Source organism: Pseudomassariella vexata (genome assembly GCF_002105095.1).
Source record: "Pseudomassariella vexata strain CBS 129021 chromosome Unknown BCR38scaffold_1, whole genome shotgun sequence".
In the NCBI taxonomy this organism is placed as follows: Eukaryota; Fungi; Ascomycota; class Sordariomycetes; order Amphisphaeriales; family Pseudomassariaceae; genus Pseudomassariella; species Pseudomassariella vexata.
In genome coordinates this window covers 2,013,897-2,031,513 of record NW_024467956.1, presented here as the reverse complement: position 1 = coordinate 2,031,513, position 17,617 = coordinate 2,013,897, and the positions used below count along the sequence as shown (strand labels likewise).

The window sequence follows — 17,617 nt, the reverse complement described above, 5'->3', positions numbered from 1 at the left end:
TGACGATCGTCAAAGTTCCACTCATTACTCGTGGATCAAACGCTTCTCTTTCAGGGGGCAGAATGTTATGGAAGTCTTGGGATATCGTTGAGCTCGAGGAATTCGGGCATAGCAATTAGGAATAAGGATTTGGCTTTCTGTGTAAGGAAAGTGTTTCGGAGGAGGAAGAAGGGAAGCTCAGAGATCAACAAACTATTCTGGGCATACCCACCCGTGACCACCAGTGACTGCCTGATGATAAACAGCAGTAACGCCTGTTTCTCCCCTTCTCTCTGTACTATGGTCTTGCGGTCTAGCCGTTCCTGACAATTAAATGCATGGCTTTCTTCTGTTCTCCCGAGACTCCTGGGATAACCTGGGATAACATGCTTGGCCTTTTCTAGACTCCGAGTCTCCTATTCCTTGGGCTGATATTTTGACTATGCAACTTTTGACCTTCATGTGTATCTCAGGTCAAATTCAGTGGCCACCAACAAGAAATACTCAGGGTCTTTGATCGTAATTGCCGCGTCCCCTCGGGTCCACTATTTCCTACTATGAAAACTATATTATCATTTTTCTTGGAGTTCCCAACACTCATGCTCGGCAAGAGCTATTTAGTACGTTCTCGACAGTGAAAGCAGCGCTGTTAGCTTGGAGATAAATAGAACAGAAACTTCGTAACCCCTACAGCCTTGATGCGCAGATTGACGAAATGCGGGGGACGGTTCATATATCTAATCGAAGGTAAGCAAGGCTCCTTTTAATATGTCATCTTTATTATATATCTACCAGTATGTATTTGGATACATCTCACACTGATCTCGAATCTTTCTAACCTAAAACTGAGCCTCGGAGAATGAGAGTGGAGCTTACCGAAAGTCGCAAGTATTTCTTACCACCGATTTGAATACCTGGCAGGTCTCAGGAGCAACTAAGTCAGGCGACTCAGACGTTAGGAGCTCTCGTGCATCAATATGGCATCCAGTATCGATATCTTTGCGTGTCAGGCAGAGAACGTCGTTAGACTAGCCGCGAATTCTACGACTTTGGCGAAGTAGAGCCGGTGCAGCCTAATGGGGAAGAGGAGGCTCTTCTGCGAACTCCGGACTCCTTCAACGCTGGTTCTACTCTTGTCTTACGTAGCGTCGACTTCGACTTTGAGATCCGCGCCACGTCGGCACTCTTCCATTTAACTGAACTCGAGCGGCTTGCGGAGTAGTGGAATCGGCTGCAACACGGAGGCGGAGGGATATGGAAAGCTGTGCCGCATTCCGGCTCATCAGCAGTGCTGGCATAGATGTCGGCTGAGTTGAAAAAATGGAAAACGGTGGAGAATGTTGTGATATTGGAGCAAAAACAGCCAAACAAGGCTCAAAGGCGGCTTCTTGATAAATCGGGCGAACTGGGGCATGGCCTAGTCCTAGGAGTCAGCTCTCAGGAGAAACATATTTACTCAGAGTTACCTGCACCTTCCCAGTATTGATGACACCAAGATCTTCGGAGCTCACGACTTGTCGAGATTATGCTGACAATGGGGAGACTTGGAGTTAAGTATTGGTGCATGAAATCGACAGCAAGGTACTAAATTGCATGATAAACGGTCGTATTGACCATGCACATCTGAAAAAATAGGATCTCCGCTCGGTATTGGAAGAGCCAACAATGACACCATGATCTATCTGCCTTAAGCTAGCCATAACACTAGCCTTTTGAAAATCGCACTACCATACGGGCCTTTCCGATAACTCCACTCTTCGCTTGGCCGTCCTTGTTATTGTCCTCGCCTGGAAAGGTGGTGACCAGCGTAACTATCTCATCCCTGACGATCCAAATTTCCTCATACCCTGTCTTTACAAATCCCAGCTTCTCAAAGCTTCGCCACCCGCCAGGGGTGGCTGTGAGCGCTGTTACGAACGCAAGCATCAGCTATCTCAATCTTGAGTCTGGGTGGAAAGCTCGGCCCTTGCGTGTCCATGCACCTACCTGAACATCCCGCAATCGTCCAGCCCTTACTTCGAGCCGTCTCCTTGACCGCGCTCAATGCCACTCGCGTGAATCCTGACAAACTATCATCAAAGCGCTCAACGTGAAACACATGCAATCCCACCTCTTCCTCACCACCATTGCCCGATGGGAACATTGTCGTAGCGTCGATGTCGGCCTCGGTTAATTTTCCCTGGAGTAGAGCATGCCAGAATCTACCCACGATGGGAAGAACCATGATTGTGCCGGCGAGATGTCCATCATTCTCTGTCCTCTCGGTCAGGCAGAAGCAGCGAGACAAGTCTGGACAACCGGTCACCCAGCTGCGCAGTTGGTCGAGAGTCAGGGGCGCGGGGTACATGTCCTGATCCGATGCGAAGATTCTTTTCAGGACCTCGTCCGTCATTGGGCCCCCTGTTAGTGCCGGCGTAGCCTCCATGCTTGACTTTCGGGTGGCAAAAGCACCTATTGATGGGGTAGATGTATCCCGAAGTTTGCTGTTCTTCAGTTGATAGTTGCCCAAATTGAAAGTAATGGCATGCAGGGGAAAGGTGGGGGGGGGAGATCCACCGGCTGGCTGTGCCTAGAACGGCCTTGTTTACAGCGGCATCCCGAAATCGCGAAGTTCTAGGCGCGCGGTATCCGACAGCTACATCCGAAAAGGAGTAACGGCCTGAGGCCGCTTTAATGCTGGATTCAGAAACGCAAATTGCAAGCCATTAGTATGCTTTATTTGCCTCTAGTACTCGGGCGTAGTGTGAAATTTAACGCGATGCATAATAGTAATGCCTGCTTCCACTTACTCCCTAAACGGCAGCATAAAGCCATCGTAATCGTACATGTCGATGATTTTCGTAACCTCCTCACCCAAAAACGCCTTTCTAGTTTCGTACGCGCCATGAAATAAACAACATACTATCATATGAGAGTGGGATAATGGATATCGCTCACAAAATCAAGAGGGAATCTCATGCAGCCCAGGAGAGAAACTCAAATATAACGCCCCACACGCCTCAACCAAAACACTCAAACACCACCTCTGTGGTAGAACACATTGTGTGATTTAGGGAGAGTCGAGAATCACCATGGAGTCTCGTTCTGCCTCGAAACTTTCAGCAGTGAGCGCCTTGTCCTTGTCTTTCTTGCCCTCGGCGTCTTCGTCGTCAGCATTCGTTAGGTCCAAAAACATGCGATCGACATCCTTATTGTCTTCGTCTTCGGGATGATGAGCCAGTCCACTTGGTCCACCAACTTCAATAGCGGATCGCCGATCAACATCCCAGACATCGCGGCCAAAGATCTCCTCGGCCCGGCGCCGTCCATTCTCGGTCCGCCCGAGAATCTCAAGGGCCTTACCCTTGCCGGCCTCGCTCTGCAGATTCAGTCCGTCGTCTTGTCCACTCAGGAGTCGGTCCTCCAGCGACATGGGCTCGCGGTCCGACGCCATAAGTCTGGGACCAGGGCCGTTGCTACCATTGCTCAGGAAAAATTGGGGATGCAAGCCGGCACCACCACTGCCATCAAGATCCATAGGATCAGCGCGCAGAGCAGACCCTGGTCTGCTAGACGAGGACGAGTCCGAACCACGAGGCGGATGGGTGTGTGCTGAGCTTGTGAGAGCTGGTGTCGGTGGCTGGGAACCGAGGCCGTAGTAAACATGGCCGCCGGAGCCAAAGGAGTGTGTCGATGGACTGGTGGCATTCGGCACCATGGCACTGCCCGACGATGAACCGGTAGCCGCCGCCGCCGCCGTCGCCTCGGCATTCAAAGCCTTACGTTTGAGACTATTGGCCTTGCCCTTGATATTTTCAGGCAAGTCGTCTGGATCTTCGACGCCGTACTGCATGAGCATCCGTTGCAGCTTGGTTGGGCGAGGTTTGCGGGTGCTCTTAGACACATCTAGCACTGGCGGGGGCTCTGGCGCGACAGGGCTCCACTTGTGCAATTCTTGGCGGAAGAAATTGGTCTCGAATGCGAGAAGGATCTCGGCGCCTTCAATCTTGCGCAGGTAGAAGCGCTGTGTCTCAGCTTCAGAAGCGGTGGCCATGATCGGGTTGCAGTAGGCCTGGATGTGGTTCCTGAAGTCCTGCGCGTTGTCGATGATCCTCGTCAGCACGTCCTCCTCCTCTGGCTGGAATGGCAGATTCGGGATCTCTTCCTGCCACGCAATCAGATCTTCCAGTTTTGGTCGAGCAGCATCACGGGGTATCTTGACACGCCAGTCGCAGATTGGACAAGTGTACTTGTCGTCCTCCTTCACCTTGCCACGTGCGATCTTCAGACACTTGCCGTGATACCACTCATGACACAACTCGCATTCAATCATCATGCCGGCCTCTACCCGGCGGCAGATGCAAAACACCTCCCTGAACGTTGGGTCGGTCCAAGTACGAGGGCCCTTATCCTCTCGTTCTTCACTTGGCGCTCTAGAAGCAGGCTCGGCCGGTAGTCGAGGTTTATCGATAGTAATGTCGAAGCAGTCGTGATTGCGGTCCAGCACGTAGTCCATGTGAGACTTGAGGATGTGGAGTGGGGCGTTGGTTTTGCCAAACAATTTCTTACCTTTTCGCATCCAGTCTTCGTGGCGTTTTTGCTCTTTCTCGAGGTCTAATGTTCCTGTCGGCTTAGAATTGAAGTCTTCCAGTTTCTTCATGATCTCGGCCACCTCGATATATTTCGGCCGTTTGGTGTAGTCTGACTCCCGACATCGCTCTGTAAGGTCAATGATCTGACGGTGTGCTTCTCGTTGCTTGAGGAGGATCTGATCGACCGCCCAAAGGGTGTCAACCCCGACTGGTAGACAGTTTTGTTTGACTTGGTTGGACAGAGCCTCAAGTTGGGGATAATGGACGATCTCCGCCTTGATGAGTTCCTTGGCCTTAGTCTCCCATTGTCGGCCCGCCTGAAATTTATCGTTAAACCATTTCATGTGGTCATTGTATGGTGGTATTTCCAGTCGTAGTCCATCGGTTACGAGCTCCGTCACTTCATCGAGAGTCATGAAGACGCCTCGGAGTGATTTGGCCTTGGCATTCCACCGCATCTGCTCGAGTATACTAGCCAGCTTATCGATTTCGGGCATATCGACATTGAAGCTGCGTCCCTCCTCGAGTAGCTCCTCGATACTATCCTGGCTCTGTATGAGCAACCGCTCAAACGCTTCCTGTGCACTCTTCTGAAAGCCTTTGATGGCCTCGGCACGTTCTCGTAGCTGGGTGATCTCGGGACAGTCGAACCCGATGCGCTCGGCATCTTCGATTAAGCGGTAGATGTTATCGACTTTGCGCATCTCGCGCTCCTTTTGCTCCTGGTAGGAGTTGCCGATGGACTTTCGCATACCGCTCTGCCAGGCTTTGTCGTTCTTTCGGCGGTTCTGCTGCTTGCGTACCGTATAGTTAGTCGCCTCTTCGACCCATTCGTTGCAGCGATCAACGAATTCCTTGAGCGCTGGCAGAGAGGGGAGGTCGTACGGAATGCGGTCACCCTCGCTGAGAAGAGTACGAAGCGCTTTCAGCGTTGGTGTAGCTCCTTCATCTAGCATCTTCTCGTACTTTTCCTCCCAAGCTTCCGGCAGATGTGCTTTGTCCGCAACCTTACGGTATGTCTCGGCGAGATCTTCGTTCGATTTTCGGTAGAAGAGGATATGGTCTTTACCAGCGAAACGGGCCGACTCGGGGAGGTCGCAGCAGGCGTGAAATCCCGCGTGTTGTAGACATAAGAATTTCCCTGAACGATTGCATTTGAATCTCGCGAGGTAAGCAAACGACTTGCAGTATGAACATTGATACTCTTCTTCCGGGACGTCTTCGTCGAAGAGTTGGTAGGTCAGAGTGCAGGGCTCATGCGGGTCGGCCGTTAAAATGCAGGGGTGGTCGTTGTTCTCCAAGTGTTTGCTGATGAACTGCTCACGCCGGCAAACTTCCTTCTTGTGGATTCGCTCCAAAGCCGGTGCGAGCCATTTTGCTGTTTGAATAGTAAGTCCAGTCGTGGCTCCTTCGGCGGCTGTCCAAAGAAGTTCATCATGGGAGAAACAAGGCTGTTTGCGATACTCCTGAAGTCGTTCCACGCCAGCCAAGCCGTGGGGTTCCCAGTCGCACGGTGCGAAGTTGACAGCCTCATTGAAGTTGAAGCCGTGATTGAAGCCGGCGTGGTACGCTTGTGGAAAAGTGATGACGAACTGCCCCGCCCGCTGATCCAGTGCGTAGACTCTCACTCCAGACTTCTTCAGTTGTTCTGGCGTGAGCAGGGTGACAAGTTGGAAGAGAAGATCTGGCTGCGTCTCGAACAGCTCCGGAACCGCTTCACGCATGGCGTTTTCAAACTTCTCAGCATCCTCGCCCGGAATCCCATACCATGTTTTGGTGGCACCGAAATGCTGGTAGTTGGCTGAGTACGCGTAATGGTCCTCATTGTGCCAGCAGAAGGTCGAAAATATCATGCCTACATACACCCAGGGCACAGTCATACCGGATATGTCAGTCTTGATGTGCCTAAAAAGCGACTCGGGGTGTAGCGGCAGAATGTTTAAATTCCAGAAATCAGTGGAGTAGGGGTTGCTGGGATTCCTCTCTGCCGTGGGGAAACCGGAGCCGTGGGTCGTGCAGTGAATGTCAGCGCCATACTCGACCTCAACCGTCTCCTCGATACTAGCAACCAGCTTCCAGAATTCGCGCTCGACATCGTCTTCGGTGACTGGTCTAGGGCAATTGAGTACAGGATCGAACGGCATCCGGTTCTCGAAGTAGCCTTGCTTAAAGTCGGCAGCCTTCTCCTGGAATTGTTTCAAGGAATAGAGACCTCCCTCCTCAAAGCCGAATTGGCCATCACCAACAAGGCATCGTGGACAATTCCATTCGGTTTCCGGTTTCTGTTTCAGTTGGGGATCCAAGCATGTGCCATGATAGCCGTTGTCGCAGGATTCGCAAACCGCCAGAAAACCCGACTCTTCACCTTTGCCGCAAGTCTCACATCGCTGCAAACATTGTCAATGAACAATACCAAGAGGGTTGGTATGCTTAGAAAGTTGGTGGCAACTCACCTCTCCCGGAATCGACGATTCGTCCCGCGGCGTTCGGGGACCTAGGGGTCGGAACAAGGACATATGCGAGCCAGCTACTGTCGGTACGGTTTCTGCAAGTCAATTGCATTAGCCACACAACAGGGCCCAATAAGAAACAAGGATGTGACTTCGCGGCAGGTAGATCCTTGCCATCCCTGGAAGCGTGCTGCACGGCGGACCGCATGACTCGGTGCGCCAAGCCCCGTGGACCACCGACTGGATGCACAGCTCACCACATTTGGGGCCGCTGGGGTTCCTGTGTTCCACGTAGATCTGGATGCTTACGACCAACGACACGTTGTGTGGCAAGCCAACCAATGTCAAGGAAGTTGATGTGACATGTATCAAACAGAATTATGCAACAAAAAATGCCGAAGAATGTAGTTTGAACAACTGGTGCTTACCTTTCTTCAGTCGCTTACTCCGTCGACTGCCATTTTCAGAGTCGTCTTTGTCGGCACTATCCTTCTTGGCAATGTCGAGACTGTCGCTGCTCAGCTGTCGCTTTAACGAATTTGCGATGCCCAGCCCCGAAGGCCTCAAGTCTGGTGTGTTTTTGGCTGATAAAATCGGGCTTCCAAACTGCTTCGGCGGAGTAAAGCTCTTTGCTTCAACCGGAGTCGGCCGGTTGACACTGGTGAAGCCGGCATTGACTGCAGTGAAACCTCCCGTGTTAATTGCTGTGAACCCACCGGAAGTAGGAGCTGGCGCTGGGGTTGGAATTGGCGCTGTAGCATCGGTCATAGATGTGTCACGGTCACCCTCCTGTTTAAGACCGTTCAAGCTGATACTAGCTTGCAATGCGTCGGTCGCGTTCCGTGTGGGCGAATCTCCCCTCAGGCTGGATGGCGTATTTACGGTAGACCGCTTCATCGGACTCGGTGCTGGGCTGGGAGTGAAGGGGCCGCCGTACTCGTACTCTAGCTGTTGGTAGACACCAGGTTTGGCGTGGCGGAGATAGTTCTCGTAGGGATTAAGCCAGCGATCATAGGAATTTTTGAGAGACGTCGACAGGGACGACATGATTTTGCCACTGTATCCCAGATCGCGACCAATCTCTGCCCACTTCTTCATCTTGCACACCTTGTCAAACCCACCACGGGCTTCGACCGCCTTCTTGAGCCGGTAGAGATCAAGGGGCTTTTTGTCGACGTATGGTAGTCGGTTGAGGTTTGTCCCTTGTTGTTTGTGGAACTTTGCAAGGGCATCGAGGTAGGTTAGATTCGCGCGTGTGCCTAATTGTGCGATCATGTCAGAGAATCGTAACTAGCATGGAAAGTACAGACCACAGAGACAACTTACTGCCTTCGACTGAATTCAATTCTTGCTTTCGGGTCCTAAAGTGGAACTTCTATACCGACGTCAGTAAAATCAGGAAAATCAAGATGGGTTGTTGCCATTTCCGCGAGCGCCTCATTGTACTCGGGAGGTTACCAATCCTCACCTCTGTATCGATTGCAAAGTCAGGATTCCACGAGTCGGGCGGGATAATCTTGCAGATGCCGTACTTCGAGGCCTCTGGGGTGATCTTCCTGATGTATTCGAAGGGATCTCGCCAGTCGTCTTCCGTGGGGCGATACGTCGGAGCTTCCTGAAGGCCATGCGGACGGTTTCGCTTCGACGGTTCCCGGCTCGCGGTCGGTTGTCCCCGTCTCTCAACCGATCTCAAATCCAGTCCGGCGCTGCGCATCGAGCTCAGAGGTATTGGGGGGTTTGTGGGATGGTATCCGTTGCCGTTGAGTGATGTCTTTGGTTTCATTCCGTTCGTAGCCTGAGCTGGATTGCCCATGGACGAACTTATTGCCGGTGAAGCTCTGGAGCTCACGTTTCCACTGCCTGTGCCGGTATCCCGGGGCCCGCCCCAAGCCATGTTGAGCATTAATTACGAATTGTGAGATAGATTGACGGCGGGAAATGAGTGATTCGAGGGGTCCTAGTTGTCAAAGTTGGAGTATGATGGTGCTAGTCAGTGTCATGCGAGTCGAGCTTGTGCATTCACTGGCCAGATTGGCGCATTGTCCGAGGGTCTCGCAAGCATAAGACCCGTAGCATGAAAATGCTTCGAGGCAAACGGCAGATGTCACGAAAACCGCTGCGATGGTTGCACGGGGAGGTGCAACTGGTTGGTCGAGGGCGCCTCGAGAGAGAGAGAGAGTTGTGTGCAAGAGTAAAGTTGGAAGGTGCCGAGGATTGGCGGAGACCTGCTAGATAGACGACTTGACGATGGGTCCCGTCCCCCAGCTGAAGTATGCTCCACACAATGGATTATTCGACACCTGAACCATGACACCACTGGTGCTATGCGAATATCGACTTCAGCGTTTTTGTTTCTGCTTATTCACGGCTGGGCATTGGTGCGCAATGATTATATGGGAATTGCGTAGAAGGGGTGCTGGTTGCGCTTCCAATTACGGTGGTAACCAAGTATTTCGTACTTTGGTACGTACCCGTAAACGGAGCTACTAGGGCTCTCTAGAAGAGGTGTTGGAAATTGCAGGTGATAATATAGGCTCGTACTAGAATCCAAGCCTGATAAACCAGAATTTGCCAAGCTTGGGTGGAAAAAAAAAGCAATGGGATTACCGGTTGTACCAATTAATGTCACTGGCTGGAAAGTTCGCATCAGGTGTATGGAAGGTGCGAAATGCGAGATGGACAGAGTGACGGGGGGTGGGTTGATGCGCAAGTGGAGGGAGGCAGTCAAAGAACGGAACGGAGGAGAATCAACGACAGCGGGAATTTGCCCAGATGATGCGAGGGATGGTGGGTCTGCATGTCGGTGCCCCCATAGATTCTAAAAATGTGTCATCTACCAACCGATCTCAGGCTCCCAGGGCCCAAAGGCAAATTCGCCCGTGCTAGCTAGCCTATTAATTGGGATGGGGTCGCAGATGCTAAGTGGAAAAGAGGGCGGAAAACGTCAATTGTTCTCAATTAATGGAAGTGGTGAGGTATCGGAGGCGCCGTCCGGATAGGTGTCCACAGAGTTGAAGTAGGAGAACGACAACGACGCCTAGAGGTTAACATGCGAGTTCATGGGCAAGGGGGGGAATGGACAAAGTCTGTGTCTGATATTGACATTGACGATAGGGACCTTGCATCCACAGCTTTTCTTCGGGGGCCTACCTTGAGTAGGCAATAATTTGGATCTCTCACGAAAACTCAAAATTAGGACAAATGGCTCGATGCTGTCATTTGCGCAAGACTCGCTGGTGCATGAATCGCTCATTGCAGCAGAGGTGCGACCGCGATGAAGACGGTCGCAAGTAGCAACATTACCGATCGAGGGAAGAAAAATCAGCGGCAATCAGGGCAGTTGCCTGATTGCCAGGGACGATGCTCCCGTCTGCCGGGTCTTTCCATTCGGTTTTGGGATGTCAGATGTCAAGGTGCGTTTGTGCAACCCTTCGAACAGACTCCCATTGTCCAGGCAGTGACGGTAAATGAGTAAGCCAAATCAAGAATGACGGAGCCATCTGTTGTAGCTACGTCCCTCAATTGTTTGGGTGCCAATTTGAACTTGTCTTGAGTTTTAGTTCCCAACGGAACAAACAACTGTGTCCAGACTAAGTTGGGTGTCGTCAAGCTGATCTGATAATCGCGGGTCGGGCTGGCAGGGGTCCAAGCAAGGTGGATCACTAGTAGCCAATGAGAGAGGTATGAAGTTGGGAAAACGCGCCGCGGCCCCCTCTTCTCCCCTGGTCAGCGGCAGCTTTGGACCTCGTCACCGTAAAAAAAAAGGCTCAAGCGGAGGCCTTTGCGGGGCAAGAGCTGATCCGTTGAGGCTTCCCGCACATGTGCCGAATTCAACGTCGTTCCTTCCATGTCGTGAAACTTACCACAGCAAAATTGGACAGTGCAAAGGAGGATCTAGATTCACGCCGTTCTCTATTCATGTGGAGTCGAAAGGCACGACGTCCAATTGATGGAATGGGGATTTATTTATTGTTATAGACGAAGTTTGCCTCCGGTTTATCTGCTTAGCCCATAGTCCATTTTACTGAAGCTACTGTTGCTAGCGGGCGGAAGCCAATTTCTGTTTCACTACCCCGCCTGCTAACGTTATTCCCTGATATAAAGTCACCAGCTTCAGTTTTCCTATCGTGCTTGTACCCCAGATACACGCTAATTTTGCAATTCAAGACTTGGACGTGGCCGGTTGAGACCTGGACGACCTGTCTACGAGGGTTCGACGTTGATGATATGCTGTATCGCCTGTGTGGCGTGTGTAGCATCTTTCCATATGCAGTCACAAGAAGTGAGCCAGCAGTAATTGTATCTCGCCGTCTGATTTCATTCCCTTCGCACGTCGCCTTAAGTGAGTAAACACGTCAATCTATCCAAGCCTTCATAGCCTGTAGATGATATATGACTTTCTGTCAATACTCCACGCTTCCCAGAAGTACCAGAAGTATTGGTGTGATCGTTAAATATGTGGAGAAAGGCAGGGACTGTATGGTGACTCCCCAAATAGGATTCCCTATCCCCAAGAAAACTTTGTCGAGACATCGATTATATTTTTGAATGAGATAGAATATCATTATTTTTGTTTTGAGGGTTACACACAGCATGCCGTGTTATCTTTATTTTGCTTGTGATAGGCAACACCTCCCCATCGAGGTTAGAGCAAGAGAGTAGTTTGAATGCCCCATTGCAAGTAACATGGTTTCGTGGCTCATCAGACGATGGGTTTGCTCGGAAGCCAGGCCATCCATCCTTGGGTGTGTCGCAGCCACTATTTAACCAGTCCTGCTAGGAGTAGTAACATACCCTACCCTTTAATTCTTGACTGATGAAGCACATAAATTAATTGTCCCCCAGAGTGCTAGGAGAAACCTCACATGAAAATGTGTCCTAGAAAGGGGGCTTGGATTTGTCTTCGTACCTCATGTTCAATTGTGTATAATAGTTGACTGTTGAAATGTTGCAAAACCCTTTGGGAATATTAATGCTTTACGTCTCTAAATCCTAGCCAAATGCATAAGCACATCTATATCCTGTGCATATTGTGTTCCTCTTGTACCGCTGATAATGTAGACAACGTAAGGGGACCCTGGCTATATGTCATTATGACCGATGTGTGACAATTTGGCACGGCGTGAAATCAGATTGTGGATTAACACTTAAGAAGAGTCTGGTAATAAAGCCTGCAAACAAGCATTTCAGGCTCTCTCGCAACGTAGGAAAACTAAAGGCTTTCTTTCGTAGAGGCCGTAAGACATGAGATTTAGGATGACCTACATAGTGTTGAAAGATAAACCGGCAGGTTGGTCACGATGGGGCATAGCAATAGTAAGAATCAGGGGAGGAAGAAGATAGCGCTGAAAATCAGAGGCCCACATATAGCCCATGATGCATGATTCGCACAATTCCTCGACAAGTCAGTTCTAGTGATGCTTGAAGTCTGTGCAAGCGCGGTTGAAATTCAATGTATGGCCCGTGCATTCGGTTGCCCCGCCGTTCGCCTCCGAATCAACGTAAACAAGTTCACATCAAGATTCAACTGAGCTCGCTTCTTTCACATGCGCCAACCTACTTAACCACAGCTTTTGCACTGAGTACCCCTCCGTGCACGCAACGATGAGGCTTGTGCCCTCCTTTGAAAGCTGGCAACCACGTTCAACTCGGTATCCTTGAAGCCACCCTGGAGCTGCAACGGAGTCGACGACAATGTCTGTCTTACCCAAACCAATACCTCCACTCTACACCGTGTATATCCTACGGTCGACCGTCCGCCGTGCGTCACTATATGTTGGCTCTACGCCCCATCCCCCACGACGGCTGAAACAGCACAACGGGGAATCCAAAGGCGGCGCGGTACGAACATCACGAAGCACTTTGAGACCATGGGAAATGGTCGGATTGGTGTCTGGCTTTCCTGGCATGGTCGCAGCTCTGAAGTTTGAGTAAAAATAGCACAGAATGGATTCTTGAGAACGCAGCTGACAGATATGCAGATGGGCTTTAACAAATTCGCACCTTTCCCTGCACATTCCGTCGACGTCTAGGATCAACGTCGCGACACAGAAGAAGCGAAATGGCCATCCAAAGCGACCGCCTCACAGTGTAACCTCGATCCTGTCGAACCTACATCTTCTCCTCCGTGTCCCCAGCTTCGCTAGATTGCCAATAAAGCTGCACTTTTTCGCGCCAGATGTACATCGTGCTTGGATCAAGTGGTGTGGGACGTCAAATGAACCACTTCGAGACACAATCAACGTTGTGACAGATTTTGGTCTCGCAGCAAATGCGTCTACGGAAGGGGATAAAGAAATTACAGATGCAACATCTCAGCCCTGGGGAATATATGCCCTCTCACTCGATTATGCGCCCATCAAGGACTACGTGGAAAAAACGCAGTCCGCCTTTGCTTTTGAACGTGAAGGTGATTGCGTTGTGTGTGGTGAGGGTCTGAATCCCGGAGAGGGGCTATATGCAGCATGTTCTAATGCTGGTTGCGAGGGTGTAGGACATGTCTCGTGTTGGAGCGAGCATCTGTTGGGCAAGGAGAAAAACGACAGCATAATACCTGTGTCAGGACGATGTCCAAAGTGCGAGGGTCAGGTGAGGTGGGGAGAGATGATGATGGAGATGAGCTTGCGGCTGCGAGGACAGAAAGAGATCAGCAAACTCCTTAAGAAGCCGCGGAAACGAAAGGCTGCAATTTCTAACGATACTTGAGACGTCTACTATGGCGTTATGGCTGGGGTGCGATGGGATTACAGCAGATGCTTGGTTTCCCGTCGCATGAATACCACGAGTCCACGAGTTCATGAATGATACCAGATGTCTCGTCAATATCGACTATGCGCCGATATTCGAGCACCATAATTGCCTTTACTAGCGATTCATCATCTTGCTATCGGCCTCGTCGGCACTAACGGATACATAGAGAGCTCGGTTTCATTGCCGGCTTGGCGGATATGAAAACTTGACACTTCAGGCTTTCAGGGGCCTGAAGTTGGAATCGACCCTTGTCATTGGATTATGCAGGGGTCGAAGGGCAGTCTGTCAGATATTCATAATGGTGAGGAAACCGATATGGTGCCTATTCCGAGTTTTCCATCCTCTTTCGCGCTCGTTCTTGGTGTTCGGAGTTTGTTCATCGCCCAACTTTGTTGCATGCGACGTTTGATCGACGTTGCGTGAGCACAGGCCAGTCTCCGCTGTGTGGCCTAGTTGGGAAGCGCCGGTCACATGTGACGGCCTCGATTGGACTCGCTTATTATCATATGTGATAGAGACCCCTTTGAAGACAAGATGTCGGCCCAAAGTGGCGACGGAGCCCTGGCCAAACAGCCTGGCCGTCGACCCTTTTGCTCGTTTGGTTTCCCTGGAGCGGATCACAGTGGATCGCCAGCTTGCTCGGATCGTGCCATCTTGGCATCGCTCATCACCAGATTCGCCCTCTTGGGGTGCAATGGCTGCATCCCTCTGCCCCCTGACACCTGCGATAATTTCCCCTATGCACGACAGTTGGACTTTGAAACTAGCTGGCCACCATTGGTGATACTGAGGGACCGGTACGACACTATTGTCCTGTAGACTGTAGATAGATATAAGTAGTTGAGTGTCGCTCAGTTTGAGTTCAGCCATTCAGTCATTGACCCAACCTCACCCAATCTCTTCTCACTCCCTTGAACCAAACACACTGCATCATTGACCAATCACACGATATCTGCCAGCTACAAACTCTCTCTACCTTTACCATCCCTCCCGGCATTGCGCTCGCACGTACTATACCCCATCATCAGACTCACGAACCTCATCTCCAATACATTATGTCACTTCACAGCCCCATGCCCATTTCCAGCACGAATCCCTTGTGATCAATCCGCTCCTAACTCTTTCCCTACTATATTTGTCGCCTTATCCCGCAGCATAGACACCGCCCACCTGCCCAAACTGCCCAAGCCACTTCACAGCTCCAACCTCAGTCACTTCACAGACTCTATTGCATCCCCATCACGGCAATTTACCCCAACACATCGCCTCCCAGCCCAAGCACACCACCTCTCAACCCCTCCTTGATTCCTGACTACATCCCCTCGCATCTTCATCCACCCTACAGAACCACTGCCACGAACCACGTCTCTCCTTCCCCAACATGGTCATAGCATACCCAAGCCACTTCTTACCCCCATAAACTTTCTGACCACACGTTCATCCACTGCCTACCCATCAACACTACCCACACAAGCACCATTACCAATCATATAAGCCCACGGTATTGAACCTTTCCCCCCTCATTGCACACAACCCCTAACTCAGAATACCAATCCTAAGCAACTCTCCTTTCAAGACAGGAAATATTCCTTATGATCCCCATTCCACCACGCTGCCCCTCAATCACACCATCTATCATCAAGTTCCTCGTCCTCTTCACCCTCCCTCCCTCATCGAACAACCCGTCTCGCTCACTTCACGAGTCTAAATCGGTACCTTTATCCCTATCTTTTCCTCCCGCCGAGCCAGTACACACCTTCAACTACTACACATATACTCCACTACCATATATACTCTTTTCCACTGCACATTACCTCTATCATTAGCCTCCCTACAACCTACCGACAGCATCAAACCTTTTCTCCCAGTACAGATCACACTATCGTAGCCCAGTTCCTTCCTGACACCTCTCCGTTCCCAGACGTCCCAATAGTCTCCAAAAACATAACCCAGGTTGCCGTCCCATGTTAGATCCTTCCTGTCATTGCCCAAAATCCTCCTTGATCTCCAATCACACAACATATCACTTCGGAGAACCCCCTCGCAACCTTCCTCCCTTGCCTCTAGCATTGCATATTTGCCCTCTCTCGATCAACTCCCATCCTCCACCTCCATCGATTGCCATTCCACCTTCAACCCCTTTCGCCAGCCTCACCCTGCATCCCTTCCAGTTACCTACCATCAAATACCCGTTTTGCCAGCCCCGCTCTACAGCCCTTACCTTTATTATTTGCCTCCATCCTCACCTATTTCCTCTTGAGCTGGCTTTCATAGTCCTATGGCGGGGAAGTCTGAGCGGGGGATCTTTAACGAGTGCGTTGGTCTGGAGATGGAATGACGATTGGATCGGGGTCGACACTGCGCTGTTCTGGCTGTTGGAGCGCCAAGGGGCTTTTGCGATTTATTTGCGGAATGGGGATCAACGATGGATGGTGGATGGGAACGTGGCAGCGAGCGGTGGTTTCAATAATATCGTTTGTTTGCACGCACCTTATGATGATCCCAATGAGAGTGAATCGTGACCAGTGCTCAAACATGTTTCCATAATACTGCTAGAAATCATGGAAGATGGTCATCTATGTCTACAAGATTTTTCCATTTTTACCTGAGTTTGTGAGCTTCCTTCCAGTATTGCTGACAATTCGTAAAAGAAAAGGGGGCCTTCGGTTGGGCTATAGCATGCCGGAGAAATGAAAGCAAATCGCTCTTTCTCGAGAGTCAATACACAGAAATAGGTATCTTACCCGATGATACTTGTACCAAGGCTGATTTATCGGGATGTTACGCACTGGCAGATAGACACATTCATGGGATAGTAATGGCGCTATGGATATCTGCTTCATTGGTACTCATAAGTCGATATCGAGACTCCAAATTCATACATTTTAAGTCACACTGTCCTCGGACGCTTTTCAGTCCATGGGATGCTAAACTATTAGCACATACTCACCTGTGGATGTTGTTATGCTACCAAAGCCAAGTAATGAATCATTGTTTCAATCTTCAATAAGTATCGATGACGCCAGCATCTAGACCGGACCTGTCGTGAAAAAGTATGCCTACATCACATTTTGAACCTCTCAAACGAACGATTGTGCCCAGATCCATGGGGTTTGAACAAATAAGTCGACTGACCTTGTTATTCACCTTAGTTGGCTACCACATCTGCGGGTAAGAGAGGAGGTCTGGGGTCATATCGCCCTATTTATAGATCATGTGTTCCACATAAAAACCTCCATGACCACCAAGGCCTGGTGCAATTGGACATCAAATGACACCCACATGGGTTGGGTAATGCAAGATGGAAAACCAGACGTCTAAAGAATAAAGTACCAACATGAGCCACCTCTGCACTTCGGCTTTTGCTAAACATCTTGTGTTTCCTCGTACAGGAAGGTGTGGGTAGCTGGCATATAGGTGAAGCATTCTTGACTAGCCTGGAAGCCAGAGCATTGTTTACAAACCTCACTACCTTCCATTGTGAGGAGTTCACACCGATTGAGGTTTCCCGTGCTGAACGATCTCGAGTCGTTCTGGGATATTAGGCACTCATTGCCTCTACGATGGAAGCACTTTCCGCCGACCATTTTGCTAAGTAAATGCAATGCCACTTGCAGATGGCGTGGTCAAGTACTGCCCCAAGACCCCAGATAGGAAATAGACTTATCTGACCTATACTCCAGACTTGGCGTGATAATCCTATAGTCTAATATGTTATTCAGGAACTCGGAAAGGAATTCAGTAATTACGCACTATTCGGCCACATATAACTGTCACTAATCCAGCTAGATGGTTTAAAACGAGGCCTATTGGCCCACTTTACAAGCACTTGAACACTGTAAAAAGTATAACGTAGTCCACGGTCCA

The 17,617-nt window shown here is 50.4% G+C and overlaps 4 protein-coding genes across 4 annotated transcripts; 1 reads left to right on the top strand and 3 right to left on the bottom strand.

Moving 5' to 3' along the window:
- Positions 1–1,683: 1,683 nt before the first annotated feature.
- Positions 1,684–2,404, bottom strand: BCR38DRAFT_331429 (uncharacterized protein; the record flags this gene model as incomplete). The annotated part of the gene is made up of 2 exons (XM_040855053.1): positions 1,684–1,886; positions 1,966–2,404. 2 exons carry the CDS (start codon positions 2,402–2,404, stop codon positions 1,684–1,686), a joined length of 642 nt encoding a protein of 213 aa, XP_040721056.1.
- A 624-nt stretch (positions 2,405–3,028) lies between these two features.
- BCR38DRAFT_404547 (PLU-1-like protein-domain-containing protein) lies at positions 3,029–8,894 on the bottom strand (the record flags this gene model as incomplete). The annotated part of the gene is made up of 6 exons (XM_040857852.1): positions 3,029–6,937; positions 7,004–7,080; positions 7,122–7,280; positions 7,429–8,259; positions 8,327–8,375; positions 8,469–8,894. The coding sequence occupies 6 exons, from the start codon at positions 8,892–8,894 to the stop codon at positions 3,029–3,031; spliced, it is 5,451 nt and encodes a 1,816-aa protein (XP_040721055.1).
- Positions 8,895–12,694: 3,800 nt separating this feature from the next.
- On the top strand, positions 12,695–13,705 carry BCR38DRAFT_329879 (GIY-YIG catalytic domain-containing protein; the record flags this gene model as incomplete). Its single annotated transcript, XM_040854912.1, has 2 exons — positions 12,695–12,930; positions 12,982–13,705. 2 exons carry the CDS (start codon positions 12,695–12,697, stop codon positions 13,703–13,705), a joined length of 960 nt encoding a protein of 319 aa, XP_040721054.1.
- A 330-nt stretch (positions 13,706–14,035) lies between these two features.
- On the bottom strand, positions 14,036–14,747 carry BCR38DRAFT_404545 (uncharacterized protein; the record flags this gene model as incomplete). Its single annotated transcript, XM_040857851.1, has 2 exons — positions 14,036–14,563; positions 14,733–14,747. 2 exons carry the CDS (start codon positions 14,745–14,747, stop codon positions 14,036–14,038), a joined length of 543 nt encoding a protein of 180 aa, XP_040721053.1.
- Between the last annotated feature and the right edge of the window lie 2,870 nt (positions 14,748–17,617).